The sequence below is a fragment of the Rhinolophus hipposideros genome (assembly GCF_964194185.1).
Source record: "Rhinolophus hipposideros genome assembly, chromosome: 20".
NCBI lineage: Eukaryota > Metazoa > Chordata > Mammalia > Chiroptera > Rhinolophidae > Rhinolophus > Rhinolophus hipposideros.
Window position 1 is genome coordinate 39,004,751 of NC_138066.1, and position 17,393 is coordinate 39,022,143.

General features: G+C 44.3%; 2 protein-coding genes across 5 annotated transcripts in view; one reads left to right on the forward strand and one right to left on the reverse strand.

Annotated features, from left to right (window-relative positions):
• Positions 1 to 4,617, forward strand: part of WNT3 (Wnt family member 3) — a 45,982-nt gene extending 41,365 nt beyond the window's left edge. The window contains exons 4-5 of one of the 2 annotated variants that reach the window (XM_081027496.1): positions 343 to 830; positions 4,417 to 4,617. In XM_081027496.1, coding sequence (XP_080883622.1) covers positions 343 to 822 — 480 coding nt within the window. In that variant the 3' untranslated portion in view covers positions 823 to 830; positions 4,417 to 4,617. The remainder of the gene's footprint in view (positions 1 to 342; positions 831 to 4,416) is intronic. The other variant, XM_081027497.1, reaches the window with a different exon arrangement.
• Positions 4,618 to 9,649: 5,032 nt separating this feature from the next.
• The window catches only part of NSF (N-ethylmaleimide sensitive factor, vesicle fusing ATPase), a gene marked incomplete at its 3' end in the record, with an annotated part of 126,819 nt that continues 119,075 nt past the window's right edge, over positions 9,650 to 17,393 (reverse strand). The window contains exons 18-21 of one of the 3 annotated variants that reach the window (XM_081027499.1): positions 15,998 to 16,132; positions 14,791 to 14,904; positions 11,742 to 11,797; positions 9,650 to 11,294 (exon numbers count right to left, since the gene is read on the reverse strand). In XM_081027499.1, the coding sequence (XP_080883625.1) occupies positions 11,276 to 11,294; positions 11,742 to 11,797; positions 14,791 to 14,904; positions 15,998 to 16,132 (324 nt within the window). Of the gene's footprint in view, positions 11,584 to 11,737; positions 11,798 to 14,790; positions 14,905 to 15,997; positions 16,133 to 17,393 lie in introns of those variants that run through there. The other 2 variants (XM_081027498.1, XM_081027500.1) reach the window with 2 other exon arrangements.

Consider the following 17,393-nt stretch of genomic DNA (forward strand, 5'->3'; position numbering starts at 1 on the left):
CTTTGAACCCAGCCTCCACCCTCTTCCTATGGTTGTTTGACAGGGTGAGTCACTTAAGTTCCCAGCCTCAGTTTCCCCATCTCTTAACCGTGGATAACAATCCCTATTTGCGATGGCTTTGAGAAATGGATATGATTTCTGCCAATGCTTGGAGTGTACAGGGGAGGAAAACAGTGGTCACCATTCTTTGGGGTCTTCATCCCTGATCAATTCTCATCCTGGCACAGGGTAGGCACGGAGAAGGCTCTAGGGATGGGGGATGTGCAGGGGCAGAGCGGGAAGGTCTAGGTGTGCTCCCAGGTGGGGTCAGTCTGGGGGCCAGCGGCTACTCCTCTTCCCCAGACCATCCTGGACCACATGCACCTCAAGTGCAAATGCCACGGGCTGTCGGGCAGCTGCGAGGTGAAGACCTGCTGGTGGGCCCAGCCCGATTTCCGTGCCATCGGTGACTTCCTCAAGGACAAGTACGACAGCGCCTCGGAGATGGTGGTGGAGAAGCATCGCGAGTCGCGTGGCTGGGTGGAAACACTCCGCGCCAAGTACGCGCTCTTCAAGCCGCCCACCGAGAGGGACCTGGTCTACTATGAGAACTCCCCCAACTTTTGTGAGCCCAACCCAGAGACAGGCTCCTTTGGCACCAGGGACCGGACTTGCAATGTCACGTCCCACGGCATCGATGGCTGTGACCTGCTGTGCTGTGGTCGGGGCCACAACACGAGGACGGAGAAGCGGAAGGAGAAATGCCACTGCATCTTCCACTGGTGCTGCTATGTGAGCTGCCAGGAGTGCGTCCGTATCTACGACGTGCACACCTGCAAGTAGGGAGCCAGGTAGGGTGGCGGGGTGTGGGGGAGCTGGGAGGCCTGGGTGCAGGGAGCTGGCTCTGCCCATCTCCTTTTCCTGACAACTCCATACTATTTCTGAGTGATCCAAGACACACGTTCCTACAGCCAAAATAGGAAGCCGGGCTTTCCCAGGCTTAGATGGGAATGGTCCCGGGTGGATAACACAAAGCACAGATAACAACCAAGTGTATGCACCTGAGGTCGCAAGCAATTGATTACAGTTTCCATCCAAGTTAGTCACTTACGAGCCAGGTCAAATTTTTGCACGGCCACTGGCTCTCATCATTGAGTAGATGAGGAGCCAGAGGAGGGACACCACGCGGTTGGAAGCTGGGATACTTGACTTCTGGTCCCAACTTTGCCCTTACCTTCCTGTCCCTTTACTTCTTTGGCCCTCAGTTTTCGTACTGTAAAATAAGAGGGTTAAAATACTTGAAACAGTGGGCCGAAGTCTCTTCTACCCCTGGGGCAGAGTCATTGTGCATCCACCTTGAACTTAGAGGGCAAGTTTTTGCACAAGAGTAAATCCTACCAGCCTCGAGGAGGTGGGTGGGGGAAGCGGTGTATAAGCCTATATCCTGACAGATCTGAAGCTTGGGTGGAGCGGGGCGCACTCTCACCGAGTTTATGGATGGTGATGGGGAGGAGGAAGGAGTCAAGTTCAGAGTGATGGTGGTGAGTAATCAAGGGATCAAAGGCGGGTGGATTATGTTGCCAAGCTTCCCAGAGGTGGCCGGCGTGGGAGACACCGTGCCTGGCCCTCAGATCCATAGGAGCCCAGGATAGGTCAAGATTGCTGTGGGGTGGTCCTAGGGTCTCTGAGGCTGGTGTGTCCTTTCTCCCTTTTCTCTGCCCTGAGAGGGAGCCTAATATCCAGAGGCATGAACCCTGGTCCAGCTTCCACCACTTGCTAACTGTGTGATCCAGGTAAGATAGTCTTCCCACACCTGTCTTCTCATCTGTCATCCTCCCTAGAAATGCTGTGAGGAGCAAAGGAGAAAGCATGGGGGACAATGCTTGCTTCACAGCAAAGGACTTTGCTGCTAGGTCATCACTGGCTGGGGCTGTCAGGAGAGCACCCCCCTGCGTCATGCAGTTCCACACTTGGAGCTGGGGTGCACGTCTGTGCTGTGTGGGCCTGGGGGAAGAAGCTGACATCATGGAGAGAGCTCTGGCTGAGGAGCGCCTCACCCAGCCCACCTGGGAAGCCCTTCTGTGTAGCTCAAGTTACATCCTGGTAGGGACAGAGTCCAGAAACGCAGAAAAGAGGCACCACCTTTCTTGGTGTCTGGAAAAGCAGTGTGGTGAGTGGGACGAGGACGAGGTGGTTCCCACCCCACTGCTCACCAGCCGTGGAGCCTTGGAGCCCAGTTTCCTCATCTGTGCAGAGGTGGTGATAATGAGAGCCTAGCAGAATTTTTATGAGGCTCAAGTGAGCCAACAGCCGTGACTGCTTGTCTGAATACAGTACTAATAGAAAGTGTGATGAATGCCATTAGGGAGCTGTGACATGAGGGCGGTCACGATGCAGTGAAAGGGTGTCATCAGTGGGGCAGTTTCATTTACTGCCTTTCAAAATGATAGCAAAGTCATCACGTGAGAGAGAATGCACAGGCTCCTGGTGGGCCGTCCAGGTGGAAGGAATGTTTGAAAGCACAGTGGCCACGTTCCTCTGATGTCCACTATGGCCAGCGGCAGCACAGTGTCCCCCCTGTCCAGCAGGACACAGCTCTGGCCATTCTGAGGGGGCGCTGGGGGAATCAGAGTTTAGAATGCTCACACTGGACAGAGGGCCACCTGTCTAGCTTGTCTCTGCCTTCAGAAAGCCCCAGATGTGGGTCCTGTTGAGGCCACAGCAGCACGCCGGGCCCCATCACTGGCTGCAGGGGGCTCTCAGGTGGCACAGATTCAGGACCCTGGAACTGTTTCAGCACCTCCCCTCCGCAGGTGGGCAGCAAAGATAAGCTACCTGCCAGTGGGGAAGGTGCTGCCGTGGCCCTCAGAAGGCCCCCACCTGCAACCCCTGTGCTAATACGGGTCCTAAGAAGAACCAGGGCTTTCCATCAGCTCTTGCCTTCCCATTCCTGAAGTAGTAATAGAATGGTGTTTTCCAGTCTTATGGAAAGTGCTACATAGACACAGTTTTAGGACACCATGTTCAGGTAGATAGTGACCCCCAATGTGGGACAAGCGGAGAATTTGCTCCCAGTGCTATGCCCTTTCTGTTAATATTCAACTTGAGTGATTTTGGGCAAACTGTTTTACTTTTTCCTCACTTGTGACCTGGAGATAAGTGCCATGTCCCTAGCAGGGTTGTCGTGTGGACTAGAGGCTGTGACACCAAGAGCTCCAGCACAGGGTTCAAGTGCTCGAGGAGGCAGCAGCTCCCGGGCCAGGCTGACCTCCAAGAGCAGCTCCCCCCAGGCATGCTGCTTGGTGTGGGGCCAGAGGCTGGGACCCCTCCTCCTGTCCTTTCCTCCACACTGACACTCTAGGCAAAGTGGGAACTTCCGAGACAGGCTGGCAGGGACCACACGGACAGGGCCTCTGGCTTTTCTCTCGGCTACTCTGACTCAGTGAAAGGAGGAGAGAGAAGGGAGCTTCAGGGCAGGATGCGTGCCCTCCACACACTTGGGGGACGGGGGTAACCCCAGTTAACATGGCTTTATGCCACAGGAAGGCCCGGCTCCTGATCCTTTCTTAGGAGGAAAGCATCTTTTCCATCGCTTGTAGCTTTTGTCCGATGTCTCAGGCTAACCACGGATTTCCTACCTTACAAATACCAGGTTTATTCCTTGTTATTCAGATATTGTGAGCACAGTAAACTGGAAAGGGCTGTGGACAAGCCAGGTGGCCTGGCTGACCCTGGGTGCTGATCTGTCACTAACTGGGACACTGACTGTGAGACCTGGGACATGTCCCTTGAATCTTGAGTGTGTTTCTGCCCCTGTCAAACCTGTCGGCCCCCGGGGAGCTGAGGGTTGACTAGGGATGCCTGCAAAGCTCAGGCTTCCAATCCTTTGTGAGAGGTAAATATACAATGAATAAAATGTACACCTGGGTGTCCCATGAGCAGGACTTATTCATAATCATGTAATTCAAGAGACTGTCTCCTGTTTGGACAGCTCATTATGAAATTATCTAGTGTGATACAGAAACATTGTATCTGCTTAGGAATGCCCAGGAATCTGCTTAGTTGGAAACAGGACCCTACACCTGCCAGGTTTCTCTTAGTCTCTACACAAAACGAATTCCTTCGTTAGGGTAGTGACCTGTTACTGGACCTCCAATCATGAGGCCCCAGCTAGAAGGTGGGGGAGGTGGGATTCGGTTCCCCCCGCCAGACCGTGGACGCCAAAGCTTTACTGTTCCTGTAGACCATGTGTCCTTCCTCAGCGGTGGACCCCCAGTATAGGAGGCGACGTGGAAAAGCCACTCAAGTTCCCTCCGTTACCGCCACGTCCAAGAGAAATGTTGCGATCTGTCAGCAGCCTCTGAACTTGGCAGCCTTATGGGCGGTCTCCCTGGGAAAGCAGTTCTGCTTCTAATTCTTCCTCTTTATTTTCCAAAGGGCCCCGGGAAAGGTGAAGTGTGTGGCTGGGCAGATTCACTGAAGTCCTATGGGGAGCAGGACCCAAGCCGGGCTCAGCCCTCCGCATCGGACAGCGAGGAATCCAGACTGTTGCCCGATGCACGTGGGGTAAATTACCTGGACCCAACCTGCCCACTGCCTGGGAGGCCTCCCTCCCTCTCTCCCATCTTAAGTTTCTCACCCTACTCTGGATGGTGTGTGGCATTTAAAGAAGGGGCTTTCTTTTTAGTTCTCTGGGGTCTGATAGGAACAGACCTGAGGCTTATCTTTGCACGTTAAATAAAAATGGAAAAAAAATTTCTACTCCAACAGAACAGGCTGGGCTACTGTGAGCTCTTTGCCTGGTGGTAAAGACATCAGCATGGGCAAGATTCTGTCTCCAAACTGCTTCTCATGGTGACATTCCAAGATGCCTGTGAGATGGGAGTTACGAAGTAGGACAAACCCCTGCAGTCTCCTTTTGTCTGTCTACTCCCATTCAAACCTGATAGACTTTCACGTTCTGATAAAAGCCATAGGTTTAGCGAGGATGAAGTGGTGGGGAGGCCCAAGGCAATTGTTAGAGAAGGGTTTTGAGTTTTGAAGAACTGGGAGTTCTAGGTGACCTGGTAAGTTGTTTGAAGAGCAGTTGTGTGTTCTTCTCAGCCTCATTTTCTCTGTAACCCTGTTCTGCACGAGGCTCTTGTGAACTGCAGTCAGATCTGAAAACCTTTTTCTACCATCTGCAGTTTCCACCATTAATGCAGTATTTTCTTTTTTTGTAGTGGACATTGTAAATAGGTTATGTGTGGGGGAGGGGAGTGGCCTTCTCCAGCCCAAATGGTTTCCTGAAGATAGGAGCGGGCTCTTTGGAAGGGGCCATTCTATCCCTCCCAGTCCTGCTCACCCGCAGATTCTCCTTCAACACAACGCCAGGTAGAGCAGCTGGACTCGAGGTCACCTTAGTATAAATTAGACAAAGCGTCAATGAGAGAGAGTAGCAGTCTATTCCTTAAGTTCCAATTTTGAGACTACTAGATGGGGAGGGTGAAAAAGATTCCTTGTTTTCCTCTCCAATAAGGACACGTCTTTCTGCCTCCTTTTCTGCCCTTGGCCTGCGTGAGTGAACAGAAACGCAGTTCTTTACCCCAGATCTTCCGGCCTCACCTGCATGCTGATAGCTTCAATCCATGCAGTCGCTGAGGGGCAGGATTAGGGTGTTCAAAGCGGGGCAAGCGGTCACCTCCCTTGGGAAAAGCACCTCACAGCTGAGTTCTCCTTCATCCACACTGGTCCTCTACAGTGTCCCAGAGGAAGGGAGCAGAACAGGCAAACGGATTCAACAGTGTGAACCAATCTCACAGTGCTGTCTTAAGGCGAGTCAGAAAGAGATGCAGCGGGGGTAGAAAATAGAACAAAGTGTTCTCTTCCTTTTCTCCCTTCTCTCTTTGGTCTACCTAACACTGGCCTAAAATACCAGGTCAAGCAATCTTCCTGCTCGCTCAGGCAGGTTTGCCAAGACGATCGTCTGGAGGCCATGCCTGCACTCTTGAATCTGTTGGCCACAAGCCCTGCTAAAGATACACACCCCATCCCCGCTATAGAATCTGAAATGCCCCTCCTCATCTCACCTTAGACTGAAAAGTTTTAAATCATGTCAACCGGATAATGCTTGCTTTATGTGAGAATTATTTCAGCAGAATGGATACAAATTTTCACAACAGTCTTTTCATATCTATGTATTCTATATTAAAAGTGACAAAGTCATGTTTCTGGGGCGTATTCAAGTAGCCGACAAGTAATTATTTAATAATAGTACATCGAGTGCATTGTAATTATTCTCGCCGTAGTCAGGTAATAGTATCCAATGGAAATTTCCTACCAACCTGCTGTATCCAAAGTTTTGTAAAAAGTTGTAGAAGTTGTTGATCTTTTTGATTTTATATTCAAAAAGTCTCTTTTTATAAATATTATTTATTATACAATGTATATACCTTTGAGTTAACTAAGATTATATATTATATAAATATATATATATTTGGAGAAAATATATTTCATCATGCAGTTTTTTTCTGTTAAGTCATTAAAGAGAAGGTAAACAAACTTCAAATGGATACATTGTACAATGTGTGCAGTTTCCAGATTCACGCTCAGGTCAAGAATATCAGGGTCTGAATGTGGTGGCCTCAACTTGCACTCTTAACTTAGTGGCCCAAATGAAGGTCATTTCCTTTGTTTTCTAGGCCAGATCACCTGAGACGTCATGGACAGTAGGTCTGATCTACTGTAGAACATTCTTACAGGCTTACTTTGTTCTAAATCAACTTCTCACAAAGAATTTCCCGTTTTAGAAATCAGCAATTTGGGCAGTAATTCATTTCATAGACTCCAGCACTCCCAATGCACAAATTAATGTCACAGACACTCAAAGATGTGGCTCAAGGCCAGCAGACCACGACACTGACCCTTCCTCACCCATGGTTTCAACTCCATTTATCGGGAAAATAGGATTTGCTCTGCTGAAAATGAAAGGACTGGAAATGGCCCTCCCTTGCTAGCTCCACTCGAGAGCTAAGCTCCAGAAGGGGTAAGTTGGGCGGGAAGAAGAAATGGTGTGCCCTGAGCTCTGGGATATCTGCAACAAGTGTCACTTGAAGTTTTAGGCTGGTCTGGGCAAAAGGGACCCACCAGTGGGCATGCTCTAGGGAAGGGCACTCTTTCCTTGGACTGCTGCTTCAAAAGGACTCAGCTGAAGCTCCCAAGTAACACCTTCTCAACAATGAGATGCTATAACTCAGTTTTATGACGTGAGACATAAAATGTTTTCAGCCCTACCCATAAAATGTTTATGTGTCACCGTGAAAATGTTTTCTTTTTCTTTCGTTTTCCTAATTTACCTTTAGTAAGAACAAATCTTATTCATTTCATTTTGTAGGAAAAAAAATGACAGTAAAATAAAGCGGTCTGCCTTGTGCAGCAGAGAGGGGCTGCCTGCACTCCATTCAGATCTCCAACCTTAGATTAGGAATGGCTACTAGAAGGTCATGAACTGCACTTTGCCCATGATGTGTCTTTATTTACTCCCTGAGAAGCTTAAACCACACAAATTGTTGTTTTCAGCTGTGCAAGGAATTGGACATGGAAAGGATACCAACCTCCCTTCATTCTACAGTGGCGCTCATCTTGGTTTTTCGCTTTTACATAAAGCTAATATTCATCTACCTTAGCATTCTAGGTATTTTTTTTTTAACCTACAAGATTGCCAAATATTTAAATGGTTCCTACCAATACTTACCAAGGCCATTTGTAATCCTCTCTCTAATCAATCATATTCAATGATTAAAGAGAATAGTTTATAGCTGTGCTTGAACATTTAGTTCCTCCATAAGCATAAATACTAATAAACATTTAAAAACACAAGGAAGTTTGAAAAATCCAAAAGAAAAGAGACAATATCATGAGGAGATATCTTTCAAAGCAGTATTCTTTCATGGAGAAAGAAGGAAAGTGCAGGTGAGTTCAAGGATGAGGGGATGCAACACAGAAAAGGCAAAACGAAAGAGGGCAAGGGAACAGCAGAGAAAAGCAAGGGAAAGGCGATGGAGGAATAATTCTAGGTGTACCCAGTGGCCCGATGGTGTATCCGTGCCGGCCTTGGGTGCACGGACACGTGTATGGGTGGCTGACACACACACACACGTTATTTCAGCAAAATGATGGCTGCTACTCCGTTGTCTTTTCTCCTAGCTTAACAGAGAACTTTCTAGAAGGCAAAAACTCATCTTACCATTAATCTTAAACTCCCCAAATAGTGCGACAAAGTCCGTTGTGTGGAGACTGTATGCTGGGAGATTTTCAAATGTGAGTCGTCCTTGCAAATTCTGTCTTCCCTACTTGGGAATCTTGCCGATCACAGGTGCTATGTCCTGCATCTCAGTGCCACGGGGTCCACACACACACCCTCTGTGGGCCCCACTCCAGGCCCCCGTCTCGGCACTGCTTGCCAGCTGATGAGAAATTTAGATCATTTTGCAATAACTTCTGACATTTACATGCTTTTTTGAACTCACACACGTCTTTCCCTGTCACTTCTTTGAAGAGGCTTATGGATCAAGTTGCCAGGCAAGGAAAATGAAATCTTGCTTTTACCTTCTGTGTTTGGGCTGGGTTGGTTGTTTATAGCTGACTCAATGCTTCCAGAAGTCTGTTTACCAGGATTTGATTATTATACACACTTGAATCTACCCCATTACTTGCTCCTGAAACTTCAAGGGGAGGCCGTTCACTGTAATTTTTAGGATAAGAAAAGATGGTCTTAAAGCAAAATCTGTTTTTCAGGTTTTAACCACCATTGTACAGTTTTTCTGTTACATTAAAAAAAGTGTTTCCGTGAAGACGTACACATTTAGAAAGGATAAAATAACCTCCTTTCTTGAGGTTTTAATTATATCTTCTGACAAAAATAAAAATATAGCCTGTTAACAGTTCATCCACAGATGAAGGAAATGTCCGGCTGCAGCTAGCAGGCTTTTCCCTGCGTTATCAGCAGGCCAGGCTATAATCTTGTATGCGCTCTGCCCGACAGCTTCGAGACTCCACCTTTTCAAGGCCACACAGGGAGCAGGGTGGCCTCAGGGTTCCCTCGCAGGAGCGTGTGGGCAGCCCCTGGGAGCAGTCCCTGCTGTAGAGAAACTCTGAGGGGGGCCCCTTACCACAGAGCTTTCTGACTTTCTGCGCTGCCTCTCGTTCTAACCCAAGCCAACTCGAAGGATCGGGATTTGGGCTAAGAGACCTGATGGCTCCGAAACATGCAAAAAGGACGAAGGATACTGAAATGAAGAAATCGCGGTGACAGTGTTTGAGTCCCTTGGTTTGTATGTTTCACAGGAAGGAGTATTTCTACTTGAGAAGCAATTTTCCTTTCTGGTTTAAACCCACTGATGGCTCTGGTACACTTCAGTTTTTTTAATAAGGTGAAAGAGGTAAAATCAGTATCAAGATTCTTATTGTGTATTCATTAACTTTAAAAAAACGTGCTGCCTTTGATCAGTTTTTCTTTTTAAGTAACTATACTTTCAAAATAATTAAAATCAGAGATTTTTAAATAAAAATCATCCATCTTCTTATACTAGTTATAACAAAACATCCAAGAGGGGTTTTTCTGAGCCTCCTCTTCTTCATACATTCGTATCAGTTATATACGTTGTTTTATATAAAATATTAATCTACAGAGTGTTTTCAAGTATATATACTCTTTATTGCATTCCTTCATTTGCATTAAACAATATAATATTTATATTTTTCAATATAGTTTTGGACAAAACACAAAGACATTAACGTCGTTTAATAAGAGACATAAGTTAATACACCGTGTGCCGCTTTCACGGGAAGAGAAGAGGCAAGATCTAAAACAGGCACGGGAGTCCAGGATACTGGCTGCTGGGAATCACAGAATTTCACAGTACAATCCACTTTTAGAAAAGCCACAGAATAAGCTAGGGATAAAACCCTGAAACAAAGTAGATCTGATGTACAAGACTACCAAAAATATACAGAGGGCGAGATCTGGAGATAATCTGCCTTCTACCATGTGACAGATGACAGAGCTACACCCAAGTGCCACTGCGGCAACGAACCTGGGGGCCATGCTCAGCACACTCGATGGCTTCCGACTCCTTGTGCTCACATTTCCAGCAGCAATATGGGGGAGACTGGCATGCTTCCTAATGCTCATCACCAAACAGGATGACCTATTTAAATCCCATGTACCTCAGAATACAAACCACCCGTTCTTTCCCTTTGGAAGAAGTGTGCAGAGGGTAAAGGGAATGTGTTAAATGTACTGGAATGGAGTTAAAGGGCTGAGGGAGAGGCCAGAAAATGGTCTATTTCTTTCTGGAGAATAGTGCTTTATTTAGATGCTAGATAGTACAGCTAATTTAAAATAAAGGAGACATTCTAAGTAATTAAGCTAAGGAAAAAAGAAAAGTGGTGATGCGAATAAACCTTTAATATACTAAGGAACTGACCCATTTAGAGTTGGACACTAATTCGTGCTGAGAGGTTTGTAAATTATTTTAATGACTTCTTTCTTTTTAGGGGTGTACGCTTTCTCCATACATTACTTTCCACAAGTTTTTAACAATATCTAATGATTGGTAACGATGAGCATATCTCTTACCACAGAGCAAATCAGTTACATTAAGGGGATGTCACAACCAACACACTAATGATCTGACTTTCTATTAAGAAAGGTCTGCTGATTGCAACTTGGAAACATCTCTGAAAATGATTGAGAACAGCATCAGAAACCCAAAGTCCCATGTCTTCAGGCAAAGATAACAACCAGCTTTCTGGGAGAAGCTTTAACCAAACACCGTCACCTTCAGTATTAGCACAGGGAAGCTGTACGATAATCCCTTTGAGCCCATATCTCTATTCACTGTTCCTGGTTTACCTATAGAAAGTCTTCCTTCAAACTGGCCAAGTGTTGTCTTGCACCATCATTACATTTATTGAGAGGTTTGGGGTGGCGGTGGTGGTAGTAGGGGGCTGAAAACGTGTAGTGTTCACAGTACAGTATATCTCCCACACCTAGGACTGAGGAAGAAGGAATCAGCTCAGCTTGCACGGAAAGGGAAGCGCAGAATTCTAAAGCAAATTTGTACCTTCCACAAAACAGCATCTCAGTAAGCAGAAGGAAGGGTGTTTTAGTGCACGAATCATGCAGAGCGAGCACGTGTCGAAGGCAGGGAACCTTTCACTTCAGCCAGTATCTTGAGTAGGTCTAGTGAAGATCCCAGGCCACTTTTATCTTGGTCGCTTCTCTTGGTCACTATGTATTTGCAAACAGTCCATTTTAAAGGTCAAGGGGGCTACTGAAAAAGAAATACCCAAAACACACAACAAATAGATGAGGGTCTGCAAAAAGCCATTCATCACAAATCACTAAAATCTTAACGACTTTTCGAAATCTTTCACTATGCATTTGCTATTAGATGATCATGTCACAAAAGAAAATGGTCACAGCTCCATGCATTTCAAAGCAGGTTCCCCCAAATATGTACCATTGAGTTTTTTCCTGCATTGTGACAAGGAAGTTTTGTGAAGCAGGACGGGGAGAACAACCCAACAGTACAACCATTTTCCTTGCTTGGTCTCTCAGACCTGCAACACAGCAAAGAATTCTAATAAGTGGAAACAAAGTTGTCCAAGAAGTGTTGAGAATTTAAATTTATATGCACTGTACAGCAACTCAGACTAAGTCCTGGGATTTAAAAGAGTGGTAAGTCTGCTTGACAGTCTTAAGTGTGGTTTGTACTTACGCTCCTTCTTCTCTTAAGAGAGCCAAGAATTTTCTCACACGATATTCAGGATCCATCTAAATACATCAGAAGAAATAAAGACGACGGGTTAATGGTGCCTTCTAATAACTATGCGCTTACTTCATGCTAAGGAAATGCTGAGTTTCATACTTTCATCAGTGCTCTGCTGAGTCACAGAAATGTGTTACCTGTTCCTTGACCAGTATTCTGATACACAGAAAAGCAGATTGCATCATTCAAGAGAAGTGAATGGGATTTCCTAGCCTAGAGAGTCGCTATATTTGAGGTTCCAAATAACCCAGCTGGTCACTCACAGGCACCTCAGTTGTGTGGCCCCTTAGCTAGCGCTATGTGAGGAGGCAGCACGCCAGAGAGGGCCAGTGTGGGACCAGGTGGTGGCCACTCATGGGTGTGCAAATGGCATCCAATTCATAGGACTCATCTAAGGCATAAAAGTGAGAGCAAACTTGAAGGAACCATTAATTGATGTTGATTAAACCAAAAAATAGCTTATTAATTCTCTATGATCGACAATTTAGCTTTTCTTAACCTTGGTCTTCCTTGCATAGTTTCTTCTCTGCAATTAATGAAAAACATTGTGCCGAAACTGAAAAAAACAAAGAGTGGGGCTGAGGCCACTGACAGGATCTCTGGGAAATTCGGGTCTCCTGTGACTGAGAACAGTGTCATGAGTCTAAGGAAAGATGGAGGAGCTTTGGTTCAGGTTTTGGGTTCAGGCCATTATTATTAATTATTCATTTTATTCATATTTATACCAATTTGTTTAACTATAGTCTCATTGGTCCACCAGAGATGTGAAGTTATCTAAAAAGTGATCATTAAAAATATCTTTAATTCCTTAAGGTGAATTTTTATTGTAAGAAACACACCTAACTTTTAAAAAATGTTCCAGGGCAGGAGTCTGTTTCCCAAGAGGGAACTCCCTGCCCTCCAGGAACAGCTTTCAAACGCTCTGTGCAGCTGTGGGTGAATGTGAAACTGGGTTCCCCTTCTAACCAGTTTTTTATTTTTTTCTTCTTCTTCTTTTTTTTTTTTTTTTTAAGTTTTCTTCTCTTCTATCCCAGAAAAACATCCAACAGAAGTTTCAAATGTATCAAAGTTAAGAGGTCAGACTACAAAGGACTAAGAAAAAGTGTGAATAGCTAACAAAAGAAACAGTTTTCCTCTTTGGGAATAGAATTACATATGAATCAATTGTCGAGTTCCTAAAAAAAATGGAACTGGCTGGAGCGCAGTTGTAGTCAGTACTTGCAGGTCTTTGCCCATTAAATATATTTAATATGTGTAAGCAACGACTTACTGACTTGCCTGTAGCTATGGAATTAAAAGTCAAGAGAAAGGGAGGAAAAAAGTAATCTAGATAAATGACTTTATTCCCTCAGGTGACATCCAGTCAGAGCAGATCCTCAGCAGTGTGCAAGTTTTAACAGAATTGAGTATGGTGAACAGAGAGGTAACATGACTTATATTCTGCTAAACTACATGCCTCTTCACTTAGGCTCCGTCTCTCTAAGGCAGATCTAAAGAGAATTCACTCAGCTGCACGAAATCCATTTGACATGAAGGGGTTCAAACTCAGAGGCCTATGAAGTGTCATTCGCTGAAGATTAGGCCTCAGTGCCCCACTCTCACTTTCTACCCCACGTACATAAGAGGCATTAACTTGATCACTGACCTGCAGGCATGAAAGGAAGAGGAAGGGGTAGGGATTGGCGAGAAAAACCCACATAGTTTCTTCCATGCAATTATCGGGAAAAAAAATTTGTGCTGAAACTAAAAAAATGAAGAGTAGAGCTGACTATCTGACAGGTTTATCTTCTTCCACGGAAAGAGCCAATACATCTGTATGTGGACTTTTACCCAGAAATACCCTAAGCAAAGTGATTAGTCTGTAATTTTAATTTATTGCTTAAAATGGAAAATAAATAAATTGGCTTAAAAACAGTCCAAGTGAAAGTAGAAGAGATTAAACTTTAGGTTTCTGAAAACTATAGTTTTATTTTCAAATAAATTTACCAGCAAAGATTACAAAGCATTCACTTCGTGTTTATAACTTGTTACTGGTCCAAGAGCCTATTTCAGGTGTGAATGAAACTTCCCCTCTGCCACCCACTGCTCACAGTGACCGAATGGCAGACTGAACAGTAACACACAATGCGTAGAAGGCAGCCCAGGTCCTGGGATAGATTCAGTCAATTCAAGGTTACTGAGCACCCTACTACATGTCTGGCTCTGTTCCAGGGGTTGTATATTTAATAGTGAGAGACAGCCAAGGTCCCTGAACTCCCAGAGCTTGGTAAGGATACATTTATTATCTAAGTAGCATACCAGATAAGGACAAGATGGACATAGGAAGGGTACATGGAGGGGTGGAATTCCAAAAAGAGGAAAGGTAAGTTGCCAGTAGACGTGAAAAAGTCGCAAAGAAGTTTCATTCGTCTTTGCCGAGGCAATAGACTGGGGCAGTTTCCTATGTGATCTTGGATGCTCGAACCCTACAGTAGTTTGCATGAAATTTCTAGGAGCTCAGCCAGGGGAAACGTATGGGGCTGAAGTCTAACCTGCACAACTCAATTACCTTGTCCCTTACCACAGTCTCCCAAACCCCTTTTGGTACGTGTGCAGTAGCTTCCAGACCTCGGATGGATGTCAGCCCCTCTCCATCAACTGGCAGTGACCTTGGGTGACTCATTGACACCCCATGTGGGACAGTTGGGGTTTGTCTCTAAAATGAGGAGATGCAGAGCAATTGCTCTTTGAAGTCCTTTCTAGTTCTATGATCGAGTGACTCCGGAAACTAAAACTTAAAGTAACTTTATAATATTTTGTTCTATTTTTAAAAAGCGGGAAAGAAAAGTACCAATGTTATTGTTTGATCTCAGCAGCAGGCTACTAATATCAACTTGAGTTCGGAAATAATAGGAGAATCATAACAATTAATTAAAACCTTAGCAAAAGGAAATATAAGACCTCATGGTACATCATGAAGCCTCTGAGTCTGACTCATACGGAGGAGGAAGCATCTTACCTGTAGGGACATTTCAATCAACATTAGTAACTTCTTGATTCCTATCCAGACCGGCTTCCCTTTTACTTGCTGTGCAATTGTGGTACGTTCCTTATCCTTGAAGTTGCCCAAAAGCTACAAAACAATAAAAATAACAAAAGCATTTTTATAGGAAGTGCATCAACAGCATTATTAGCTAATCCTCACGTTTATCCTTAAAAAAGCAGTGATAAGGGCTAGCTGACTGGTTCAAGCTGACAGGATTCTCTCACATTTTAAAATCGAATCTGACCTTCCTAAAGCCATTAGTGTAATTATGAAAGTGAAAACTGGTATCCTAAATCCTGTTTTCCCATAGGCCTCCATTATAATTTAGAGATATATTTACTGATGGTGGTGGGGAAATAGCTTCAGTCCATAATAAATATCAGTTAAAATTTTTAACATTCCTTTCTAGGAACAATCTGTATGTGTCAAAGCAGACTAAATTGAATTCTCTTACCCAACTCCAGCACAAAAGCTGCTCAAACAGGTAACCTGGAGACATTTATCATACAAATAATTTCTATTTTGTTGGGAGTATGCTCCAATTTTATGGGTCTTGAGGATTTTAGGACGCCTTCATCACTGCTGAATAAGTCACTAGATAATATTTTCTAACAAATCTCACGAAGTCATTTGTGCACATTGATAGTAATCAAAAGTTTAATGAAGACCTATTTTTTAAAAAAAGAAATTAAAGACTTTGTCATCCTCAAAAATACTGAAGAAAACATTTCCATATTATGAACTTGTTAGTAAAGTTGTTCCTTTTACTTCTGTAGCGTTTTAGAAGTTTCTAAGGTTTTAATCATTGCTCCAATTTATTAAATAAATACAAGTAAATGGGCTGGAAGCTACAAATGACTGATTTTTCTATGTATTGATTACTTTGCCTCCTTCCTCCCATCCCAAGTTTCTGATCCATCAATACGCATTAGTCATGTTGGGCACAGAATAATTCATTCCTGGCAGTTTGTGTGCTGCTGACACTGAGAATGGGAAATTTACTCTTACTTCTAAGTCATCTCTTCTTCAATTCCTGAAAATAACTGAAGGTATAGCCCAGGTCCCATATTCTAGGTTAACAAACTAAACACCAGCTGCGATACCTAGCACCCCTTAGCATTTTTTTCCAGCCTCAACCCCTTTCTTATAAACAGTGAGCAATCCATTGACTCATTCTCACCTCCAAAGCTTCCAACAGCTGCTCTCCTGTGGCAATGTTGGGCACGTGGATGGTGGTGCTGAAAGCATTAAGCATTTCCATTTCCTGAAGGACATCTTTGCGGCTAGTGGTCCCAATGATAAGAAGCTTGCGGCCCTGATCATAGGGAGAAAACATGTTGAAATACACAGGATAAAACTGATTGGGGGGGCCGGGCTGGTGGCTCAGGCAGTTGGAGCTCCATGCTCCTAATGCTGAAGGCTGCAGGTTCGATTCCCACATGGGCCAGTGGGCTCTCAACCACAAAGTTGCCGGTTCGACTCCTCAACTCCCGCAAGGGATGGTGGGCTCTGGCCCCTACAACTAAGATTGAACACGGCACCTTGAGGTGAGCTGCCGCTGAGCTCCCGGATGGCTCACTCAGTTGGTTGGAGTGAGGGCTCTCAACCACAAGGTTTGCGGGTTCGACTCCCACAAGGGATGGTGAGCTGCGCCCCCTGCAACTAACAACGGCAACTGGACCTGGAGCTGAGCTGCGCCCTCCACAACTAAGATTGAAAGGACAACAACTTGATTTGGAAAAAGTCATGGAAGTACACACTGTTCCCCAATAAAGTCCTGTTCCCTTTCCCCAACAAAATCTTAAAAAAACAAAAACAAAAAACTGATTAGGGAACTAGAGTAAGCCCAAACAATATCCATTTATTTAGTCACAGAAATGCAAATGATTAGGCAGTAGAGAAAAAAAAATTCAGAATTTTCCTCTTCAAATTCCAAAGAAAAGTATCAACAACATGATTCAGAAAGAGGCAACAGCTGTTTCTTTTCAGTCACATCAATAAAATAATGGCTTAGTAAATCAGGGAGATACACAAACCAAACAGACACTTCAGTATATATTTTTCACAAGCAACATGGCAGATGGTGGAAATTCGGGAAAAAATGAAATGAATGAATGAAAAGTCAGTATCACCTACTTAGCAAGCCTCTATTATGTTTTTTAAGGAATAGGGTAATAATAATAGTTTACATTTTATTTAATATTTAACTGTGAAAGGCATAATGCTTTACATAACTCTCATTTAATAGTTTTAAATTTCATTTTTATTTTTTACCCCAAAATACACAAAAAATGTTTAAAAGCTATACCAGGCTTATGCCACCATTCCTGATTCCCTCTCTCCAGAGGCAACCATTTTCAACTCTCTTAGCTTTTCTCCTGGCTTTTACTTCCTTATCTTTAAATAAGATAACACTGTAATTTTAAGATTTTTGTTTTCAGCTTTAAATATTGCTTACTGATTTCCTATTATGGAAGATGGCTATTTAATATCAATTTTGCACTTACCCCTCATATGTCCCTTTTCTCATCCTGTAAAATATAGTTATTTTACAGTCTTTGGTTAAATCTATATTC